Raw genomic sequence first — 22100 nt, forward strand, 5'->3', positions numbered from 1 at the left:
TTCTGGAGATGTGGAGCTGAATGAGTGAAGGAAAGATTGGTAGATGAGATCACAGAGGTAATAGAGTGGGGCACAGATGTTGTGGGGCACTTTGCTCTATAGGAAAACCAGGGGATAGTTTTGAGCAGGGAAGTGATGACATTTCTGTTGTGTCAATGTGATCACTGGCTACTGTGATCAGACTAAATAGGGACAAGGTGGAAGGAAGAGAAAGCAGTAAGGAGTCTACTATAATAACCCAAGTATAAAGGTGATAGTGGAGGGTGGAGAGAAGCAGATGGGTTCTGTATATATTTTTAAAGTAGGGCCTATGTAACTTGCTGATGAACTGGAGAGAAATGAGTCCATGTTGACGCTGAGATTATTGGCCTGCATAACTGTGTTGACTAAAAGAAAAACACACAACGTGAGAGTTGTAAGTTTAGTTTTATTCAGGGTCTTACTGAGGGAGAACACAGGTTCAGGAAGCACTTTCATTGTGTTGCACCAGACTACAAAATGAGGAAGGCTTATAAAGGCAATAAGTTACAGTTACATGAGTTCTTTATCAAGAATTATAATTGGAACTGGCAAGAGGTAAGGGTGCTTGGTAAGTAGAATTGGTTGAGGTCTGAAATGGGTATATAGTTACAAGGGGAAACCTTGAGACCATAAGGCTGTAGCTGGCAGGTGTTGTTCTGAATGCCACTGATGGTGTCCCTGGTCTGGTACAGTTCAAAGAAAGTTCAAGTTCTCAGTGGGGCAGAGATGTGCCTGAGATCAGATCATCAGTGGCTTCCTGACTCCTTTTTTGTATGCCTGAACTGTGATTACTCTATTATAATTGCAATTTGTCATCAAATGTAAGAATAGTGTTGCCACTAAGTGAGATGTGGAAGATTTGGGGGAGATTATTTTGGGGGGATATTTGGTGGCTAGAATCAGCTTTCATCATGTACATTTAGAATGTTTAGTATACATTTATGTAGGCAACTGGATATATTACTATGTATCAAGTAGCTTTATTGAACTCTGTGAGAGGCACTGTTTTAAGTGTATTACCCTCAGGCATCTTGTGGTCTTCACAGCAACCCTGTGAGGTTGGATTTGTTTTATAGGTGAGGAAACAGAAGGCTTAAGGAACTTGCCTAATGTCAGAGCTAATGAGCGGGAAAGCTCGAATAAAAATCTAGGTAGTCTGGCTTTAAGATTTGTGCTCTTGCTTAATCATAAAACAATATTGAGTCTCAGGGGATGCCGGGCACAAAGTAATAGGCAGTCAATAATTCTTTGTTCAGTGAATGAATGAAAGAGACAAAAAAGCGGGGGGGGGGGGGGGGGCAAAGGTTAAGTAGGGGTGGCTAATGGTAGTGATCACGACTCCCTTAAATTCTGCCAGAAAGTCCGCGTTTACTCCAAACGCAGAAGCCCCGCTTTTTAGATCTAGTATAACCATAGCGCACTTATTCTCCACACTAATTTCTGCTTCAGGTAACATTCACGTTGCAACAACCTAGTTAACAGATGTAGCTCGGGAAACCGACGGACGTGAGCACTTCGCCTGAGGAAACCTTTAGCGTTCCGGCACGCATGCGCTCCGCCGCCTGGACAGTGGCTACCACGGCTGCGCGAATCGGCGGCCCCTCCCTCCCTCATCACATGCTGAGGGACCGCGGCGTGGCGGCGGCCGTGGCGGCAGCTACGGCAGGCCATAGGGCGGTCGGAGGGTTTCCGGTTCCGGTGTAACGTTCGGGCTCCGTCTCTGGGGCTGAAGTTTGAGAGGTGAGTAGTGGCCCCGGGCCCAGAGAAGGTGTCTTTGGGTCCTACCACCTGGGGCTAGGGCTCAGTCCAAGAGGAGGACCGAGGCGGGAAGGCTCAGCGGAACGGCAGCTGAGAAAAGAACAGAGTTCTGCGGGAGAACGGGTTGGAATGAGATTGTTGAGAGGAAAAGGGCGGGGGCGGGAAAGGGATGGGGTGAGGAGACTAGCTCTGAGATGAGGAGTTCGGGTAGAACAAGGTGGGGTAAGGGACCAGTCAGAAAGATGGAGAGAGCAAAAAGAGAAGAACGGGGGTTTCAGGGAGGAAATTTGGCTTGTAGCAAAGAAGAGCACGGAGTAAGGAAATCCTTCAGAAGATTAGATTATGCTACCTGCTCATTCAGAGATCATTCTGCTTTCCTCTCCTTCAACACCATAACCACCCCCCACCCCGCCCACGCAGTTACTGCTGAACCTTTGATTAGCGACAAAGCTAGTTACTGTTTGGAACTTCTATTTTTGCCCACTGACTGTTTAGTTTGCACGTTATCTAATGGAGGAATGGATTGAAGTTGAATACGTTTGTTAGTGTAGTGCTTGGGCACACATATCATCTGATAAGAGTGGTACCCCATTTATTGCTTTGGATTTTCAAATTGCTTACACTTTCTAGCTTATGATTCAGTTATAGTGGAATATATAGCGACTGGGGCTAGGGCTCAATACAAGGGGAGGATTTTTGTCTATTTTGTTCAGTGTTGTATGTATCCTCAGCACCCAGTACGCTGCTTGACAGTTAGTAGTTATGCAGTAAATATTTACTGAATGATTTAACTGTCATATAGGTATGACAGTGTCCTCATTTTGTAAGATGACTGAACTGAGGCTCACAGGAATTACTTGCCAGAAGGCTGGTAAATAGTAGTGCTCAGTGTCTGAACTATTCAGTGTAAGCCCTTTCTTCACTCTCTGTAGTGTCAATATGCTTCTTTTGAGCAATGCACAGTTAACATGTCAAGATTGAAAGGCTATACTGCTATCTCCTGGTGGGTAGATAGAGCCATTGTAGAATTACTCATATAACATGTCACCAAGGCACAAAATCTTTCACTCTTAGTTTAATGACTTTAATCTACTAGCTTCATATGGTTATACCAAAATTAAATACACCATTTAGCAACAGGTCTTAGAGGATAAACCTGCCAAGAATGTAAAAGTTAATCAGACTGTACCTTTTAGGAGAAAAGATGTCTTAAAACATCTTGAAAGATTGACTCCCAGGTCAGACCCTGATGTGTGGCACCACTGGAAGGATATTAGCTTGGGGTCAGTCTAACTTACTGACTTTTAGGCACTATGGAGAAAATCAGGGAAATAAAATTGTTTCTGTGCTCATAAACAGTTTTGAGATTTAGGTAGGATATAAAAATGTAAACATGAATAGAGTTTAAAAATTGTACTAACTTGCACTAAGTAACAAATTAGAGATTGTTGTAGAGAGTCTTTTATAATGGTGTTTTCTCTATTAAGCCAAAAAGTAGAAGAATAAAGTGAAAAGAGAGAAAGAGAATGCATCCAAAATAAGGGTAATCTTTTCTGAACTGAGGGATTATTTAATGACAGAGACCGTAGATCATGAGAGAAAAGTATCTGGATATAGAATTCCCACCAGGATGAATATGGCTACAGAGAAATGTGACAGAACAGTCTTAAGGATTATGAGCTTTCATATAGGATGACTGACCTGGATAAGCCCTCCCGCATTTGCACCCCTTAAAAGAAGCCTGGGTTAAGGAATGCCTGCCTAGAAATAGGAAGAATAGAAAAGCTGGCCTCTCAGTGGGTTTTTTCAGTCTGATTTTCATGTTATATGTTTTCCAGTACTTGCTGAATATGACAGAATTGAAAAAGAAGCTAGAACTCATTTCTCAGACTAGGTTATTCCCAAGGTTTGTAGATTCCACAGATTTCATTGATCCACTGATACTTACTGAGTTAGGGTTAAAATCAAATGAAATTCTTTCTGCTTTGAAATATGGGTTATAGGGAAAGTATCTGGCTTGAAATGAAGTGGAAGAAATTGCCTAAGGATTGAGAATAGGGATGAGGAAAGCATTACAGATATACTAACCATTGCCTGGAATCATTTTAGTCTTTTCCTATCCTATGACTTAACTCTTTACTGGTTTCTTTTCAGGTGCAGTATTGAATTCTATTTGAGCTATCCTCCTGTTCCTGGGGAATGGCACTGTCTAAGAGGGAGCTGGATGAGCTGAAACCATGGATAGAGAAGACAGTGAAGAGGGTGCTGGGTTTCTCAGAGCCCACAGTGGTCACAGCAGCACTGAACTGTGTAGGGAAGGGCATGGACAAGAAGAAGGCAGCTGGTATGTACCTTTCTGAACCTTTTGGCCTAACATATTAGATGACCCCACATACTGCTTTGAGTGTCGTCAAAATTCTCTTTGTTGGAAGTGTCTAAAAAAGGTCAGGCCACATTTTATTTTCTTTTGCATTATAACGGAAATAGCCTAAATAACTAGTTGTGCTTTTTCTCTTATTTTTTATGTTATTTGTGACATATTTTGAATCTCAGACTGACTTCCTTTTACCACTACACTTAGACTGAGTTACCTAAATTAATACTTGCTCGGGAAATATGCTAAAGTCAAATGGGTATATTCAGGTTCAGACTGACATCTAAACATATAGAAGTCTTTATAAAATACATGAGAAAAGTTGAGAGAAGTAGATTTTGTTCATGAAAGTCTCCTACAACTTGCTGTTTAGGGAAAGTTGGGGTGATTTTTGATCCTAAACTTTGATGCTCAACCTAAGCAAGCTTCTCTGGCTACGCTACTTCCTACTCCAGAAAATTATAACTGTGTTTTTACTTCATAGGACAAGGTCATTCAGTGTAAGAGAATTTATGAGAATCCTACAAAGAACTTAAAGTGTTTCCCTCCCTCCTGGGGATAAAATTCCAGTGTTGGTAGCTGTTGTATGCCTCATATTGGACTAAGTACTCTTATCTTTTCATCTCTACCACCTCTTTTTTTCCTGTCAGACCATCTGAAACCTTTTCTTGATGATTCTACTCTCCGATTTGTGGACAAATTGTTTGAGGCTGTGGAAGAAGGCCGAAGCTCTAGGCATTCCAAGTCTAGCAGTGACAGGAGCAGAAAACGAGAGCTAAAGGTAGGTTACAGTTAACTATCTGATAAGCTCGGAGTGTTCTGAATGGTAACAAAGTTGCTCAGCTTACCTGGCTCACACTTTAATATCTACTATTAGACTACCTAATATCTAAGAGAGGTAGACATTGAAGTAGAGGGGATGAGCTTGTATTGTCATCATCTTATGGTAAGGAACTACCTAAGTTCATGGGTTGAAACATTCCAAGGAAACAATTGGTAGCTTTTCCTTTTTTTTATAGTTAGGCATTTTGGTTCTCATGTTTCCCTATTTCACTGTTTGTTTGTTTTTTTAATAGATTGATTGCTGTAAGGTTTTATGCTTTGATTTACTTGAAGCCTAATAGATTGCTTCAGAATGTGACTTCACTGCTGCCTGAGCTGGAGATCTCATTGTTTGTTGCTCCTTTACAGATATTTCTCTGCAATAGACAAATTTATAGATGGGACACCTAACAACTATTGTTATTTACTATATGTCTTGAGAGCCTACTGTTTGCTGCATAGCATATTGCTGATCATCTGACCCCTGCAAGTGGAATACTTAAAGGGACCGTCATTACTCCCTAACCTACTTCACTTTTTAGCCTGTAGTTGCTGATTGGTCATGGCCTCTTTCAATATTAGCAGCGTCAAGGAGCTGATCTGTCTCTTTCCTCTGATCCTCTCAAAAAAAATCTTTTCGGTGACTCCCATCAAACCTTCCAAAGTGCTTTCAATTCCCTTGACTATCCTATTGCTTTTCCTGAGGCTCAGAAGTGAGTAAGCAATGTTTGCTGAGTCCCTGGCCAGGCTATGGAACCAAGAGAAACAGAGATTCCTGTGCCCTTTGATTAGGGTGTTGTAGGGTTATCAGAGGAACGAAAGATAGTCCTTGCCTTAAAAGAACTTGCAGTTTAAGATTTGGGGGATAGGAGGGCACAACAAAATACAGTTACAAATTATAAATTCTGAGTAGCCGTTTCATGTAAATTTTAGGCTTGACTGTAGAATTTCCGACTTACATTGAATTTTGTTACGTTCAGGGGGAATGCTTGATCCATAGTATGCAAAGATCTTTAGAGTGAAGATTATGCTATGATAGGGCATGCTACCATGTAAGTGCTGAGGGCCTGCTGTGAGTAAAGTGACTACATTGGGTGGGATTAATTAAAATGGTTTCTTGAAGGAAGTATCTAGATAGCCTTGGGATTCGGGTCCCATTTTGGTCCATTCAGGTCCCCCCACACACAATATATTATGGGAGAGTCCTTTTTCTTGAACTGTAGGAGTTCCAGGAAGCGCTCGCCCCTGGCCGAGGATATGTCCTTGCAAAACACGAGCCCTCCTAGTGAAGAGGGGATGTCACCCAAAGTCTACCACCGGTGTGTACATTTGCTTTTTCCCATTGTCCCTTCCAGTTGGCCACTCTTGGTCCTGTTAAATTCACCTTGCAAATTAGTCAACATATTTGAGTTCCCATTGTTTGATGAAAACAAAGTGTTATTGGGGAATACTGAAGAAGAGTGAAAACCCCTGTCCTGGAAGAGCGTACACTCTAACTGGGAGAAAGTACGTACTAACATTGAAAGACTTAACACTTGGCAAGCAGAATATCAGCAGTGTAACTTTACCTAGTGTGAATCAAGCTCTTAAGTGATAAAAGGATGTGAAACAACAGTTTGATCAGAGTGGGCTGAAATTATTAATGAGGAAAACTTTCCTGGAGGAGGTGAGTTTTAGGCAGGATTTGGACTGGGGGTTGTGGAAAATTTGAAGGAGATCATTACAAATATGGGCAGTAAGATTTGCAAAGACCTTGAGATGGGAACATTTATAAGAACGTGGGAATGAAATTTGTTTGACTGGAGTAAGAGAATAATTAAGTTGGGTGAGATGGTCCTTTTGGTGGAGGGTCTAGAAGACTCTGGGCAAAACCACAAAATGCTATTAGGATGTAGGATTATTCTTCCCTTCTCCCATTGGCAGGGATACAACTCTTCTTTCATCTTGGGTTCCCTTAGGAAGTGTTTGGTGATGACTCTGAGATCTCCAAGGAATCATCAGGAGTAAAGAAGCGACGGATACCTCGTTTTGAGGAGGTGGAAGAGGAGCCAGAAGTGATCCCTGGGCCTCCCTCAGAGAGTCCTGGCATGCTGACTAAGCTCCAGGTTAGTAATTAGGAGCTGGAAGCAATGGTTTTGTGAGTTGAAGAAGCAAGAGATGGATAGGTCCAGATTTACTGTAGGCCTTGATTTAAACTAATGTTTTGTATTGGGGAACTTTTATTTCCTGCTTTATGTTTCAACATTTCTTGGTTTAACCAGGAGTATTCTAGTTGAAGGCTATTGAAATAGATTTACTGAGCACATGTTACATAGCAAGGACAGTGTGTTACATACATCATTTGCCCAAATATCTACCTCATTGTGTCATTGAGAAAATTATTGGAATAATTACAACTCAGCATGATGGCAGAGGATAGTTTCCAAATACTATAATACAGGAAAAATATAATCGACTTGAATAATTTAGAGTTGACTTTCTATTTTTTTTAACAGGAATTCTTTGTTTTTAAAATGGCACTAGAGGATGGGGGTGGAAGAATTTACAATATACCCTTTTGTACTTTTTTGCATTTTGAACTATGTAAATATATCATCTACTCAAAAAATGTTAAAAATAAATTTAAAAAAATATCTTGAAGCACCTTGACAGCAGAACTCTATTGGAAAATTTGAGAAGAATTATTTGATCATGTCCTCAAAGCTTATTCGGAACTTTTATAGGGCAGAGGAAGGGGTTTACAGAGACTAGGAAGCAAGTCTTTGCATTGTCGGCTCTGGTTACCCACATTAGGAAGTCAGAGATCAATACTGCGATTTTTTTTTTAAGTATAATAATGTGCATGGGTTCTGTTAGTTTTACATGCATTATTTAAATGTTCACAATAGCCATGTAAGGTAGATAGTATTTTTACCTCTTTTAGTCACTTGGAGGTTTCAAGATTAAATACCATGTCCAAGGTCACACAGGCATTAAATGCAGAGTGAAGATTCAATGTCAGGTTCCTCTGACCCCAGTCTTAATCATTAAGCTGTGTTACTAGTTAATGTGCTAATTCTTCCTTGGGAAGATAGGTTGAAAAATTCCAGTGTTCTGCTGTCTAGGTTTATCTTTGCTAAATTTTCTAGCCTGTGGTACAGGCAGAATATGATGAGATCATTCAAAAAATTTTAGTTCATTAGACCTGAAAGCCCTTTTGGTTTAGGAACCTGTATGGGAGAAATAAAAAAGAGATGTTAACAGTCTTTCAACTTTTCCCCCACTGAGAACAGATCAAACAGATGATGGAGGCAGCAACACGGCAAATCGAGGAAAGGAAAAAACAACTCAGCTTCATTAGCCCCCCTACGCCTCAGGTATTGTGCCCAGATTACTCTGAAAGAAGAATTTTTAGTACAGGATTTCTTGCCGTCCACTCAAATGAGAGTCCAGAAGATGACTGCGTGTTCACCCCCAGTCTACCATAGTCTACCACTGTGTGTCTGCATGTGTGTGTGTGTGTGAGGGAGAGAGAGCTCTGTCTGCCTGTCTGATCTTTCCAATTCTGATTTCTTTTTCTCTGTCTCACAGCCAAAGACTCCTTCTTCCTCCCAACCAGAACGACTTCCAATTGGCAACACTATTCAGCCCTCTCAGGCCGCCACTTTCATGAACGATGCCATTGAGAAGGCAAGGAAAGCTGCTGAACTGCAAGCCCGCATCCAAGCCCAGCTGGCACTGAAGCCAGGGCTCATCGGCAATGCCAACATGGTGGGCCTGGCCAATCTCCATGCCATGGGCATTGCTCCCCCGTGAGTACCTGTTTCATGGAACTTTGTTGTTTCTGAAGTTTGAGAAGCAATAAATACCTTTGAATGTTATTGATTCTCTTCTTCCAAGGAACCTAAATCATTTCTTACAGTTTCCTATTTCTTACATATGTTCAATAAATATCAACTCAACTTATTCTCTTGGCTTCCTTGTTGTAGAGTTTCATTATCTTCTTTTTGCATTTGGTAGAACTGAAGTTAAGACTTTTCCTATGATACTGGAGCCAGGAATAGAACCAGGTCTCCTGGTTCCTAACTCAGAACTATACCTGTTAAGCCACATTGAGTGAGACTAGATCTGAGAGTTCTCTACAACTTGGATAAAGAGATAGACTTTATTTTTAGCAGCTACAGTTGGTTTGACAGCCCCTATCTGACTCAGGAATTCAGGAGCAAAGAGAGATAGGACTGCAAATTCTTGTCATTGTAATTTATAAGTTCGTTTCATCTGATTGAACTCTATATTCAAATATCCAGTTTGATATTTGCAGTTAGTATTATATTATTCCCTGATGGATTTATGTTCCCTAGAATTGTGCATCCTAATTGTCTTTGTTGGGTTTTGTTTTTATTTTTCTGTTTGTTTTTTGTTTGTTTGTTTGTTTGCCTTATTGTTCCATATGAGATTTATTCTTTTGTGGACTATTTTTCAGGAAGGTGGAGTTAAAAGATCAAACTAAACCTACACCACTGATTCTTGACGAACAAGGTCGAACTGTAGATGCAACAGGCAAGGAGATTGAGCTGACACACCGTATGCCTACTCTGAAAGCCAACATTCGGGCTGTGAAGAGGGAGCAATTCAAGCAACAGCTAAAAGAAAAACCATCAGAAGACATGGAGTCTAACACGTTTTTTGACCCACGAGTCTCAATTGCCCCTTCCCAGCGCCAGAGACGCACTTTTAAATTCCATGACAAGGGCAAATTTGAGAAGATTGCCCAACGATTACGGACAAAGGTATGTGACTTCAAATATAATCTAGAATTTTGAAGAAGCTAGGAAGGTGACAAAGGAAATTGAACACAATTCTAAAATACTGTCAGCTAAATTCTCTGTGTTTGGCAATCAGATAAACAAGTAGGAAAACAATGAATAATTTTTAAAATGCTGTATTTATTCCTGGAATGCTTGATTTTTAGCTGATTTGTCTGCTTACTTACTTATGTTCTACGTGGTTGAAAATTGACTTTGAAAATTCTCCACATACAACAGACAGTGGAGGGAAACAATTCAGAACCCTCTGGGCAACTGAGGAAAGCTAGCCTGGTGTTGAAACGTACTGCATACAGTCCACACATGTGGAGAGTTTAATTGACTGTATATTCGGTGACTTTTGCCTTCTTGTTTTCATCCTCTCAGATTGAGGTTGTCATAAAATTCCATTTCTGCATGTTTGCTGCAGGTGAGGTGAAGGGGTAGTGATGAGGGTGAAATATATGTCAATCAGCTAAAGGATAAAATAAAGCAGAATGGCTCTTTTTTCTAAGCTTTCAGAAAATATGAATTTGTTGCATTAGGTATTCAAGAGTTCAACAAGGGAATGTTTTATAATTTGAGATTCTACTACTTCCCTGTTTTCTGTGACTCCAGTTTCTCTTCTTATCTTGTCTTCAGGCTCAACTGGAGAAGCTGCAGGCAGAGATCTCACAGGCAGCTCGAAAAACAGGCATTCATACTTCAACCAGGCTGGCTCTCATTGCTCCTAAGAAGGAGTTGAAAGAAGGAGATATCCCTGAAATTGAGTGGTGGGACTCTTACATCATCCCCAATGGCTTTGACCTGTGAGTTTGTTAGTTAATACCTTTTAATAAGGCTAGAATTTTAATGAGAGAGATGGTACTTGTGCATTAAGTAAAATTTTAAAATCCAAGGGAAATAGGTAACCATATACAAGCACATGTATTTGTAAAGAATATGGTGTATAGGTTACTTTTAGTTTTGGGGGTTATTGTAGGAGGAACGGGCACAAATAGTCTATACAAATCATCTATACATTTTCTACTTGTTTTATTATACGTTGTTATTAGTCTTTAGCATATTTGTTTCCTTAATTATATTCCTTTGCTATTTATAATACGTGTTCACATTTCTGAAAGATCCTATCCCAGTATAGAGCAAGGATTCTTAGTTGATGGGGCAGAGAATGATAAATAAAACATATAAGAGACATTTAGAGAGCTTTAGTCATATCTGCTCCATTCTGATTTCCTTACCCTTCCTTTGTCAGCCACTGTCCCAGGGGATTATTGTTACTAATGAGAGAATGTAGTATCCATTAGGATAGAAAAAAGGTTAGGATAGAAAAAAGGTTGAGAACAGCTGGTGTAGAGAGTGCACCCAACCTTTGTGGGACCCAGTCTTCTCATTTTGAAAATTATGTGTAATATAATTACATACTCTAGATATGCATATACTAAAAAAATGCTAGAATGTGTTATGGAGAGTGGATTTTTTTCATTGTGTTTCTGAGAGTCTCTCTCTCTTGAAATCATCTCTACCCACATATCCTGTTTTCCTTTCTTCCTACAATTTTAGTACAGAGGAAAATCCCAAGAGAGAAGATTATTTTGGAATCACAAATCTTGTTGAACATCCAGCCCAGCTCAACCCTCCAGGTAATGTATAGTTTACTCAATCAAGGCTCTAGAGAGGTATTACCCAGTAGAAGTTTATGTGATAATGGACATACTCTCTATCTGGGCTGTCCATCCAGTAGCCACTTATCCACATGTGACTTTTGAGAACTTGAAAATTGAGTTGAGCTAATACAACTGAGGGATTGAATTTTTAATTTTATTCAGTTTTAATTTAATTTAAATAATACATGTGGCTAATGGCTATAGTATTGGACAGTGCAGCTCTAGAGCACTGAGGCCTAATCTAGAGATTACCTCATTGATGTGTATTACAAATTTGGGCTTTTGCCACAGTGTTGACTCCCAACTCCAGTCTTTACACCACCACTAAATTCCTGGCCTTCTTCACACTTCTTTGTCTTCAGCCTTTCCCTCCCTCTCTCTCTTTTTTAAGAACTGACTTGAGAATTTCTTAAGTTTTCTTTCTTTCCTTTTCTCTTTTTTAATTGAAATATGACTGACTGACAATATTGTATTAGTTTCAGTGTACAATGTCTTTTTTTGTTTTGTTTTGTTTTTTGGTAGGGGGAGGTAATTAGTGCCTTTTTCTCTCTTTATCATTTTTGTAGCAAAAGTCTATTGGCTCAGTCAGAAGAGATGGGTTTTAGTTGTGGCTGTGTTTTTAACTAGCTGAATCCCTTGGGTAAATCACTTAGAATACAGAATTTCTTCATATGTAATAACTGATATGCCTTCTCCAAGAGTTATACTTTCTTCAAGATGTAAAAGATTTTAACTCTTTCATCAAATTTGGGATGAACAGAAGAGGTAATATTTCAATAAATTTGCTTGCTAGTGTCAAGTAAGTTTAGAAAAATAGATTGACACCTTGAGATAATACAAAGTGTAATAATCATTGAATTATACTTAATCAGTATCTACTTAGTTGTCATCCTTGTGAAACATTAGAAGAATGTGGGGGGTTTTGTCTGTTTTAACAAGTTGAGTTAATCTGCTTTGGGAGTCTGGGGGATTTTTCCCAATCCCTGTAACTTTTAAATTATAAATTTCATCATCTTGGCCAGTGGGTTTCAAATTGTGTTTCATAGACACATTGAGTTTCAAGAGGTCTAATCCAAATGGGATTCTAGATACCCCCACCTGCCTCAGATCCTCACACAGAGCAGCCAGGGCAGCTGTAATTTTGTTTTCTACATTTGCCATATTTCAGTTGATTAAAGAGTTCAACTGCTTGAAGAAAAACAAGTTAGAACACTGGTCATGAAAGAATACTTTTAAAGACAACCATAATACCACTATCACAACCTAAAAATAACTAAAAACAAGCAAGTTCCTTTTAATGTGTTTGATAATCACCTACGTCTGACTAATATGCTTATTGCTTTGGTACATTCATTTCTCTGCCTGACAGTCGACAATGACACACCAGTTACTCTGGGGGTATATCTTACCAAGAAGGAACAGAAGAAGCTTCGAAGGCAAACAAGGAGAGAAGCACAGAAAGAACTACAGGAGAAAGTCAGGCTGGGCCTGATGCCTCCTCCAGAACCGAAAGGTGCGTATCTCAGAGACAGAGAAGAAAGGGGGCAAGTTTATCTCTATAATTTTAGAGGAATTTTAGCATCTGGCTATATTTGGGTGCTTTTTTGTTTCTCAGAGTCATTTATTGGTTCTTTTCTTTCCTAAACTTTCTTCTTTCTTTCCTTATTAGACAGGTCAACATATTGTAAAGGTCATTTAAGGTTTTTTTTTTAAGTAGTATTGACCATACAACACTCTGGTCTTTCTGGAAGAATAATGTTCTTGAAATTTATGAAGGTAATAGTTGCAGTATTTGCATAGAGTTACGTACAATTTAAAAACCTCACTCCTGGAGTTTCCATTGTCATTTAGTAACATTTTGAGTTAGCACTGTTATATATAGGATCTTTCACTAAATACTGTGATCAGAGTGAAAAATGCCAAAGAAATTAAGTCCTATCTTTCATAAGTTTTCAGGAAATGTGAATAATGCATACCAACTATTTTAGATTAGTTGTGAGAGCTTCTGCAAACACTGAGTTAATTGAATGGTCTTCCAAGCTAGGAGTTTTAGGGAAAAGTGAGTTTTAAGCAGAGATTTGAAATAAGTGAACAATGAATTGATAGAGAAGAGATTGACACGTTATTCCAGCTGGAGAATTGACTTAGGAGATTGATTTCTGTCCTCTCTTCACTGCAGTGAGAATTTCAAATTTGATGCGAGTATTAGGAACAGAAGCTGTTCAAGACCCCACGAAGGTAGAAGCCCATGTCAGAGCTCAAATGGCAAAAAGACAGAAGTAAGTGCCATGGGATTGGGTGGAAACCCAGGGCAAGTACCTTTCCCATACTCTTCTAGGGGATCCATATTTGGAGGGAGGGGAGAGTCCTCCGTTGCTCTCTCTTTCCCTCAGCCCTGCCTCTGATCTTCAATGCCTTTCTCACTTGTGGATGTCCTTCCTGTCACGACAGAGCGCACGAAGAGGCCAACGCTGCCCGAAAACTTACAGCAGAACAGAGAAAGGTCAAGAAAATTAAAAAGCTTAAAGAAGACATTTCACAGGGGGTACACATATCTGTATATAGGTAGGTGTCCAATCTGGGCCAGCATTTCCCTTAGAAATACCGAAACATTTTCCAAGTGCTTGAGGCAGAAGCCCTGTGAATCACTAAAGCATACCTGACATCAGCCCCCTACTCTCTTTCAGTGACCCTAGTGTAAATCAAGAGCTAGTAGATCTTTCATAATGGTGAGGGTTAAAGACTTATTCTTCTGTCTGAGGTCTCAGTGAACTAGTACTAGTTCTGAAGCATGAATGAATGAATATACTTTTTCAGGCTGAGATGTGAGCCAAGAGTCATTTATCCTCTATGAAGTATGAAATACTATTCTTCCAGGAAGCATTAGAAGTTTTTTTCCTCAGTTACCTATGTCCTTATCCTAATATAATGTGCAGTAATCCTTTTATTTCCACTCCAAAATGGACTTTATACATAGTAAATATTTTCTACCTTTTGTGTTTGTTTAATGTTCTCATTTTACTCTTTTATGCTGATAACATGTATATCTTCTATTTAAATGTGCTCATAGTTAGTTCTTTATAGAAAAATGCTATTATAAAAGTAGTGAGTGCTTATTAAGATAAAAAACATTCTGACAATACAGAAGGACACTTATTGAAAAAAATCCCTTTCCTGTTCTTTGATCCCTTAGGACCACTCACTATAGGAAGTTGCCACTAACAGTTTTCCATGTGCCCTTCTAGAAATTTTTCATGCATAGCATTATGACTTCTTTACATTATAAGCATCTAGAGGGCAGAGAATCTGTTGACCTTTATACTGCCAAGAACAGCTAGCATATAAATATTTTTGGATGCTGGTAAATATTGCTCCTTCGTTCTCAAGAGTAAATTTTGATTATCTACTGTTTGTTGTAAGGTGTTCAGCGCTAGACTTTGAAGAAATGTAAGACAGTAGAAATACTTCTAAACTCATCAAGTCTACCTTTTAAGCAGTAGTATATTTCCTTACTCCAAAGGCCTTTGTTTTTAAAGAGAAAACCATTTTGGATCCATCTTTATTTGCCATTCCATTGAGGCAGCTACTGATGCTAAAATGAAAGCCATAACTAAACTTTCCCTTCTCCAGAGTTCGAAATTTGAGCAACCCAGCCAAGAAGTTCAAGATTGAGGCCAATGCTGGGCAACTGTACCTGACAGGGGTGGTGGTACTGCACAAGGATGTCAACGTGGTAGTAGTGGAAGGGGGTGAGTCTGAAAAAACTGAGGGAGACTGTCCCCAGGCAACCCTAGGCCGTGAAGTGATTAGCATGGTGGGGAGAAAGAAGAAAGAGATAGTATTTTAGAGCCACACCTGGGTATAATATCCTGGGCCTTCTGTTTCTGTGTTTATTGGAGTAGAGGACCTAAGATGTGGTTCCTGGGATTGCTTCAACTACCACATTAATGTCTGAGCATTGAGTGAGCTCAGAGGTTCTTTCTACCCCATCATCTTCCACAACTCTGGCAAAATTCTCCTTCTCTGTTTCCAGGCCCCAAGGCCCAGAAGAAATTTAAGCGTCTTATGCTGCATCGGATAAAGTGGGATGAACAGACATCTAACACAAAGGGAGATGGTGAATGGGGGTTAGAGGGAATTAACGGGGAGGTGGGCTGGTTCTCTGTCCATGCATCTATTCCTTTCCTTTGACTCCTTTGACACTCTTGCAGATAACTAGATAATGTTCAAAAATTTTAGAAAGACCCATTTGGACTATAAGCATGCTGGACATTCATATAGTGTGTCTTCTATAACTATCCATGGATGTTAGGTATTTTTTTGCCTGTTCTTTAACGCCTTTCTACCAGCTGGTTTCCCTGTCATCCCAGGCTCTAGATACTGGCTATATGAGTGTGTTTAGTTTGTGAAAATTTAGCAAGCTGTGCACTCATATGTGTATTGTCTATATTATATAATTTTTTGATAAGTTTTTTAGGCGTCTGAAGCCTGGCTCTCCGAGTGCTTAGGGCAAGTTTTCGTTGTTGATTGTTTGTCCTTTATTTATCTCCTTATTCCCAGTACCTGGCACAGCTCTTGACACACAGTGCTCAATAAATGTTTGTTAAATTAATTATTATCACTGCCTACTTGGAGCTTCCAGTCTAATTTGGGGGAAATAAAGAGTAAAGAAGACATTTGATCTCAATACATGAGAAAGGGTGACAATATTTAAAAGAATTTGTGTAGACTTAAGTACTATTTGTTTAAGACCTAAATCTTGGTGTTTAGTCTAAGTCTAGAGCAAGATTTAGCTATATTGTCTTTTCCAGATGATGAGGAATCTGATGAGGAAGCTGTGAAGAAAACCAACAAATGTGTACTAGTCTGGGAGGTAGGTGATTCTTTGTTAAATACCGAAGCAGAACTGTTGCTAATTCCTGATTATTTACACTATTCAAATGGAGCGATGGAATGGTTAAACTTAACAATGACTAATCCCTTAAGTAATCTAGGTTTCTTTTTGGAATTCCTTATTAAATGTTTGGCAGCATATCCTTCCTGATTATATTTTAGTTAAATTGATAAGTATGTATTTATGCCATCTGGGGAAAAGAATGGAGGACTGGTGACAAGAATTCAAATTCTTGACTGAGTTATTTGTTTCACAGTCATGGATGTGAGACTTGGCAACAGAGAAATGAATTGTAGGATTTTTCTTTGTCTGGATATAATGAATGAAGAACTAGATTTAAGAATATAAAGTTGTGGGGAGAGGGTATGTATAGCTCAGTGGTAGAGTGCACGCCTAGCATGCACAAGGTCCTGGGTTCAATCCCCAGTACCTCCATTTAAAAACAAATAAGTAAACCTAATTACCTCGCCCCCATAAAAAATGATTTTAAAACAAATTAAAACTGAAAGAAATAAAAAGAACTTAAAGAAAAAAGAATAAAATCAGGAGTCTGGGAAGTCTCACTCGCTGTGCAACTGAGGGCGCAAGACACAGCATCAGATACCGCTGCCTTGTCTGTGGGGTGTGGGTATTATGTTCCCTCTCTGTTGTCAATTTTTTTGAGAACCTGATTAGTATGTAATAATGCTGTGTAGAATATGACTAAATTCACTCTTTAAATGGAACTTTTTATGGTTATACAATTCTTTCATCCCTGAAATTTTCTTAATGAATCGCTATTTGTTCTGAAGAGGGAATGAATGAATGAATATGCTCGTTCAGGCCAAGTTGTGAGCTAAGGATCCTTTATCCTTTGTGAAGTACAAAACATTATCCTATTTCTCCAGAAAGTATTAAAAATTTCTTTCTTCAGTAACTCTATTGTTATTCTGATATACTGCAATAATCCTTTTATTCCCACTCCACAATACATTTTATACATTATAAATAGTCTACCTTTATGTTCATTTGATGTTTTCATGTTACTCTCATGTTGAGTACATGTGTATCTTCTGTTTTTTAAATGTGCTCATATTTAGTAACTAATTCTTTATTATAAAAGTAGTATGTTACGACAAAAGTACTGAATGCACATTAAAATGAATTCTAACAACACAGAAGAGCACTTACTGAGATAGTGCCTTCCGATATCCTGATTCTTTAAGACCACTCTTCATAGGTAATTGGTACTGTTTTTCATGTATCCTTCTGTCTTATCCCAGATTACTCCAATTTGTGTTATACTAAGTAGTAAAATAACCATAATAACTATTTCTCTGTCTCGTAAGTCCCCACCTGCATATTTAATATCCCAGCCCCTTCATCTCTTTAAAATTCTCTTCCATTTATCTCTGAGAGTCCTCAGTAATTATATCTCAGGTTCAGAAACAAGCCGTGTTCTGCACTAGCCTCCTTTTTGGCATCTGATCCCTGAAAGCTTCTTGAGGTAGCACTTTATGACTGCCACTGCTGCTGGTGCCTTTGGTGAGAATGTGGTTCTACCTAGTACTGTATCTTTTGCTATTGTAGTTCTCTGCAGGTAGCCCCCTTGGCTCCCATTCCCCTCTCCCTGTTGCCTGTGTACTGTTCTTTGTCGCTGTGCCCCTAGGTCTCCTGCTTGTATTCGGGGTCTTGCTAAGTCTTGTGAAAAGAGTCCATTTAGCCTTAAACTCCTTTCTTCTTAAAGGTCCAAATCTAGTCCTGGAGGCCTGGTGGGAGACAAGTTCATCCCATCTCACCGTCCATAATCCTTCCTGACTTACTCTCCCACCCAGGCATCAGAGCACAGAACTTCTCCGTTCAGTCAAAAAAACTGAAACCCACATAAATTCATGAGAACTCAGCAAATATCCAAGGGGGTGACGTTAGAATTGTTTTTACCATAAAATCACATTCAGCTAGGCACATTGCTACACAAATGTTACTAGGTTTTATAAAGGATTATTATATCTGATTTAAATTAGAAATTGCAGTGTTTTTATTACATGTTTTGTCTCTTTCCCAGGGTACAGCCAAAGACCGGAGCTTTGGGGAGATGAAGTTCAAACAGTGCCCTACAGAGAACATGGCTCGGGAGCATTTCAAAAAGCATGGGGCTGAGCACTACTGGGACCTTGCGCTGAGTGAATCTGTGTTGGAGTCCACCGACTGAGACTACTGCAAGCCCTTGCCTCTCCCCTCTTGCCTTTGTCTCTTCAGTCCTTTTCCTTATTCTGCTTCCCACCCCAGTCCCATTGTGTGTGCGATCTCGGAACTGTGCCAAGCTGACACTGGGACCAAGGGAGAACACCTTGCTCCCTTCCCCAGTCAGCCTGGTGCTGCCCTTTATTCCCCTTATGTGAATATGATTAAAGAGTTATTTTTAAAGTTGGTGTGGTATTTTTCACACACTCATAGGTATTGGAGTTTGGGTCTTCAGGGGATCTTTTCTCCAGACTTCTAGCAATTGCCATGGAAAAAGAAAATGTTGTCGTTGATATTTATGTATATATAAATGGATGAATGAATGGACATGGGTGGATGATTGGATAATGGAAATTTCTGACCTCATCTTAGAGCAAGAGTGATAAATACTGTTTTCCTGGAGCAGAGTGAGGCAGGAAGAGGTGTTAAGTGGAAAAGGAAAGGGGGAAAAAATGAATGTCCGTCTCTTAACCTTCAATAGATAGTCACAAAGTAGACAGATTACTTCTGGTCTTGGCTGAGTATTCTTAACCAGAAATCAGTTCCTCAGATGGGTGCATATATGAGAATGTGTGTTGGAGAAATGGACACAGAGGGAGAGCCCAAGGAGAATGTTACGAGTCGGTTTGTAAAATGGAATAGGGTTTGGGAATTCAGCATATTTCTTCTCTTTTCTAAAAGACAACATGTAGTTTTATCCCCCCCACCCATAAGAATCTGACAAGGTGCAGTTCTGTTTAATGTTTATGGTTTGATTTTAGGAGTATCTGAGTCAAATTAAGTATCCATTGAAGTTCAAAATTCTTACCATAATATTCTTCCATTTCATGTTGCCTGTTGAGGACCTACTGGGAATGGATTGAACACAGGAGCCATTAGAGACCCTTCCTGCTAATAGGAGCTTACAAGGAAGTCGTGTTGGAGAATGATACTTGACCAGAAGTTAAAACATTCTGTATTACAAGATTAACCTTTTTTTAAAAGTTACATGTCTCAGGCCCTAGTTAGAGTTCCAATTTTAAGGCAATATTAGCACTAAGATTTAAAAAAAGGTTGAAAGAGACAAGGAACTGCAAAAGACCTTAAGGAAAAACTAGTACAACCTCCTTTTTTAGAGATAAGCAAACCCAGACAGATGAGGTTACTAATCCCTAGAGCAGGATGAAATCTGAAAAGAAGCCTATATATGTGAGACTTGGGAGGTAGAGAATTGAACTTGTTTTTCATATTATTGGATTCAAGCAAATCCAGGGGAAAAACTCACTGAAACAAGTTCAATGGTTTATTACAAATATGTGTATAAATAACTTAAACACAACTTCAAAAATGTATTATTTGCACAAAATCTAAAAGGACTATTAATACTATATTATCATTCATTATAAAGTACCCATAATGAGACTTTATCCTTATTGACTTAAAGTTTTTTTGATTCCCTGTGCATCAGAGTATTTTTGTTTGTTTTTAAATTTTCTAGATCCCATACTGTATTGAGCATTGTGCTCAATGAGCATTGCCTCCTTTATCAGAACAAACTTAGGAGGAAAATAGATTTTAGAGGTGAGGAATCTCAGGCTTAGAGTGAGTAAGTAATTTGCCCTAAGGTTATGGCCAGTGACTGGTGGAGTTTAATTTGAACCCAGGTTTGTTTGACTAGAGCCCAGACTTAGTCCCCACACATGCTGCTTCATTTTGTGAAATAGGTGGTAGAGCAGATGTGTTCTTTCAAATGAATGTCAGTCTCAGAAAAGTTCCTATCTGGGGATGCTGTTATCACATTAAAATGCCTTGTGAACTTTAGTAATTTCTTTCATAATGTGTTTCAAATTATGTAGAATATCTTAATGGCAATTATTTGTCCTCTGTAGAATCCTGGAAAGAATTTTAAGTCATTTGGAGTTTGTGATGGAGAATAAAATGAGATGATCAAGGTAGATAATAGCTTCCTTTGTTTAAAAATATGAATATAAAGTAATTGGACTGATTTTGTTCCTCCCTGTATCTGGCTTACCTTAATGAATTTCCAGAAATATCTTGATCAATGGCAACATCATTGGAATATAGGTACCAAATAATTATTTCTGGATAAGACAAGTCAGTAGTAACACTGTTTTGCAATCAAGGTGATTTTGCACATCATTCAGTGTAATATTCTGGTAGGTAAGAAGATACAAATAATTTTATCCACAACAGAAAATGCTTTGTACAGAAGAGAAACTCCATCCAGTTGGAATGATCAGGGACATTTGCATGAAAGAGACAATTGAAGATAGCTCCTGAAAGATGGGTAGAATTTTGGTGATAGAAGAGGACATTTTAGGCAGAATTAATTATAAATATAAAATTAAGGAAAAGGAACAGTTTGGAGCCCAAGGAACCATGGAAGCATAGGCATTTGAGATAATACTCCAAAGTTAGATTAGAACCATTGAGGAGCGTCTTAAAAGCTAGGGCTTTTACTTAATTTGGTAGGTAAAATGAACCAAGTTTTTTTTGGTTTGGTTTGGTTTTTTGAGTAAAGAACTAGATTAGTCTGGTAATGTGTATAAGCTGAAGAGACAGACTGGGAAGCTGATTGTGATGCTGTTGATGCATAGTTTATTAGAATGGTGATGATAACCTTTAGGTAGAGGGCAAGGGGAATGAAAAGAGAATTCATGTAAGAAATTTCTAGGTGGAAGTTTATAGGATTTGATAACTAAATGGAAGGGGTAGAATCAAAGATAACTAGGACATCCAACTTGAATAAATCTGAATGCAGGTGGTTAATCTTTGGGACAGAACGAGCAGAAAGATGAAAGAAGGGCTAAAAATGGAACTTTGGCAAAGACAATGGGGTAAGAAAACTAGGAATGGGCAGAGAAAGGAGCCATTAATTTAGTGGGATCTGATTAAGGAATGTCTATTTAACAGAAGCAAAGGGAAATGAGCTTTAAGAAAGATTTAAGTGTAATAATAGCTGACATCATCAGCATCATCAACCCTTCACTAAGCCACTCACTACTCTAGGCACTCTACATGCATTAACGTCATGTAATTATTATAGCTCCACAGAGAGGTTAAGAACTTAACCTAAAATTGCCACTGGCAAGTGGCAGAACCTGAATTTGAGCAGTATGAGTTCTAAAACTCTTGCTTTTACCATCACAATAATGGAAATGTTGAAGGTTAAGTAAGACTGTAAACAATGCACTAAAATTGGCAAATACCAAGATCATTAATGCTTTTTTGTTTTGGGGGATTTTTTTTTTTTTAATGGAGGTACTGGGGATTGAACCCAGGACCTCGTGCATGCTAAGCATTTGCTCTCCCACTGGGCTGTTAACCTCTTCCCCCATTAGTGCTTTTTAAGAGTGTGCTCCCTCAGCACCTACTGTAGTGCCCACCTATATCTCTAAGAAAAGAGAAGCAATTGAGAATTTCTGCACATTCTCACCAACAAATCTGTCAACCTACCTGAATCTCTATCTAGATTATCTACCTTCCTGTTGCAAGAAAGGAACTGTTTGGGGGCCTATCACTTGATCCTATTCTCTCCCACCTACTCAAGGAAATCA

The 22100-nt window shown here is 39.0% G+C and overlaps 1 protein-coding gene across 4 annotated transcripts; it reads left to right on the forward strand.

Moving 5' to 3' along the window:
• The first annotated feature begins 1627 nt into the window (after window positions 1-1627).
• Window positions 1628-18726, forward strand: PRPF3 (pre-mRNA processing factor 3). Of its 4 annotated transcripts, XM_010996720.3 has the most exons (16): window positions 1629-1761; window positions 3934-4123; window positions 4804-4934; window positions 6934-7080; window positions 8248-8331; window positions 8546-8766; window positions 9438-9744; window positions 10402-10568; window positions 11323-11402; window positions 12796-12939; window positions 13606-13705; window positions 13878-13991; window positions 15057-15175; window positions 15460-15543; window positions 16238-16299; window positions 18365-18726. In XM_010996720.3, the coding sequence occupies exons 2-16, from the start codon at window positions 3979-3981 to the stop codon at window positions 18509-18511; spliced, it is 2052 nt and encodes a 683-aa protein (XP_010995022.2). In that variant the 5' UTR covers window positions 1629-1761; window positions 3934-3978; the 3' UTR covers window positions 18512-18726. The 4 variants fall into 4 exon arrangements, 3 of the variants coding, with proteins under 3 accessions (XP_064333786.1, XP_031292363.1, XP_010995022.2); XR_010377436.1 differs by lacking the exon at window positions 15057-15175 and having other exon boundaries at window positions 1628-1761; window positions 18365-18441; XM_064477716.1 differs by lacking the exons at window positions 15057-15175; window positions 16238-16299; window positions 18365-18726 and having other exon boundaries at window positions 1628-1761; window positions 13820-13991; window positions 15460-15540.
• The last annotated feature ends 3374 nt before the right edge of the window (window positions 18727-22100 follow it).

This window comes from Camelus dromedarius, chromosome 23 (genome assembly GCF_036321535.1).
Source record: "Camelus dromedarius isolate mCamDro1 chromosome 23, mCamDro1.pat, whole genome shotgun sequence".
Lineage (NCBI taxonomy): Eukaryota > Metazoa > Chordata > Mammalia > Artiodactyla > Camelidae > Camelus > Camelus dromedarius.

Bases quoted from the DNA above. Each gene is read 5' to 3' on its own strand.
- PRPF3 (XM_010996720.3), top strand. From the start codon at position 3,979: ATGGCACTGTCTAAGAGGGAGCTGGATGAGCTGAAACCATGGATAGAG. The intron at 9,745-10,401 runs GTATGTGACTTC...TCTTGTCTTCAG, and splicing joins CCCAACGATTACGGACAAAG to GCTCAACTGGAGAAGCTGCA. The intron at 12,940-13,605 runs GTGCGTATCTCA...TCTTCACTGCAG, and splicing joins GCCTCCTCCAGAACCGAAAG to TGAGAATTTCAAATTTGATG.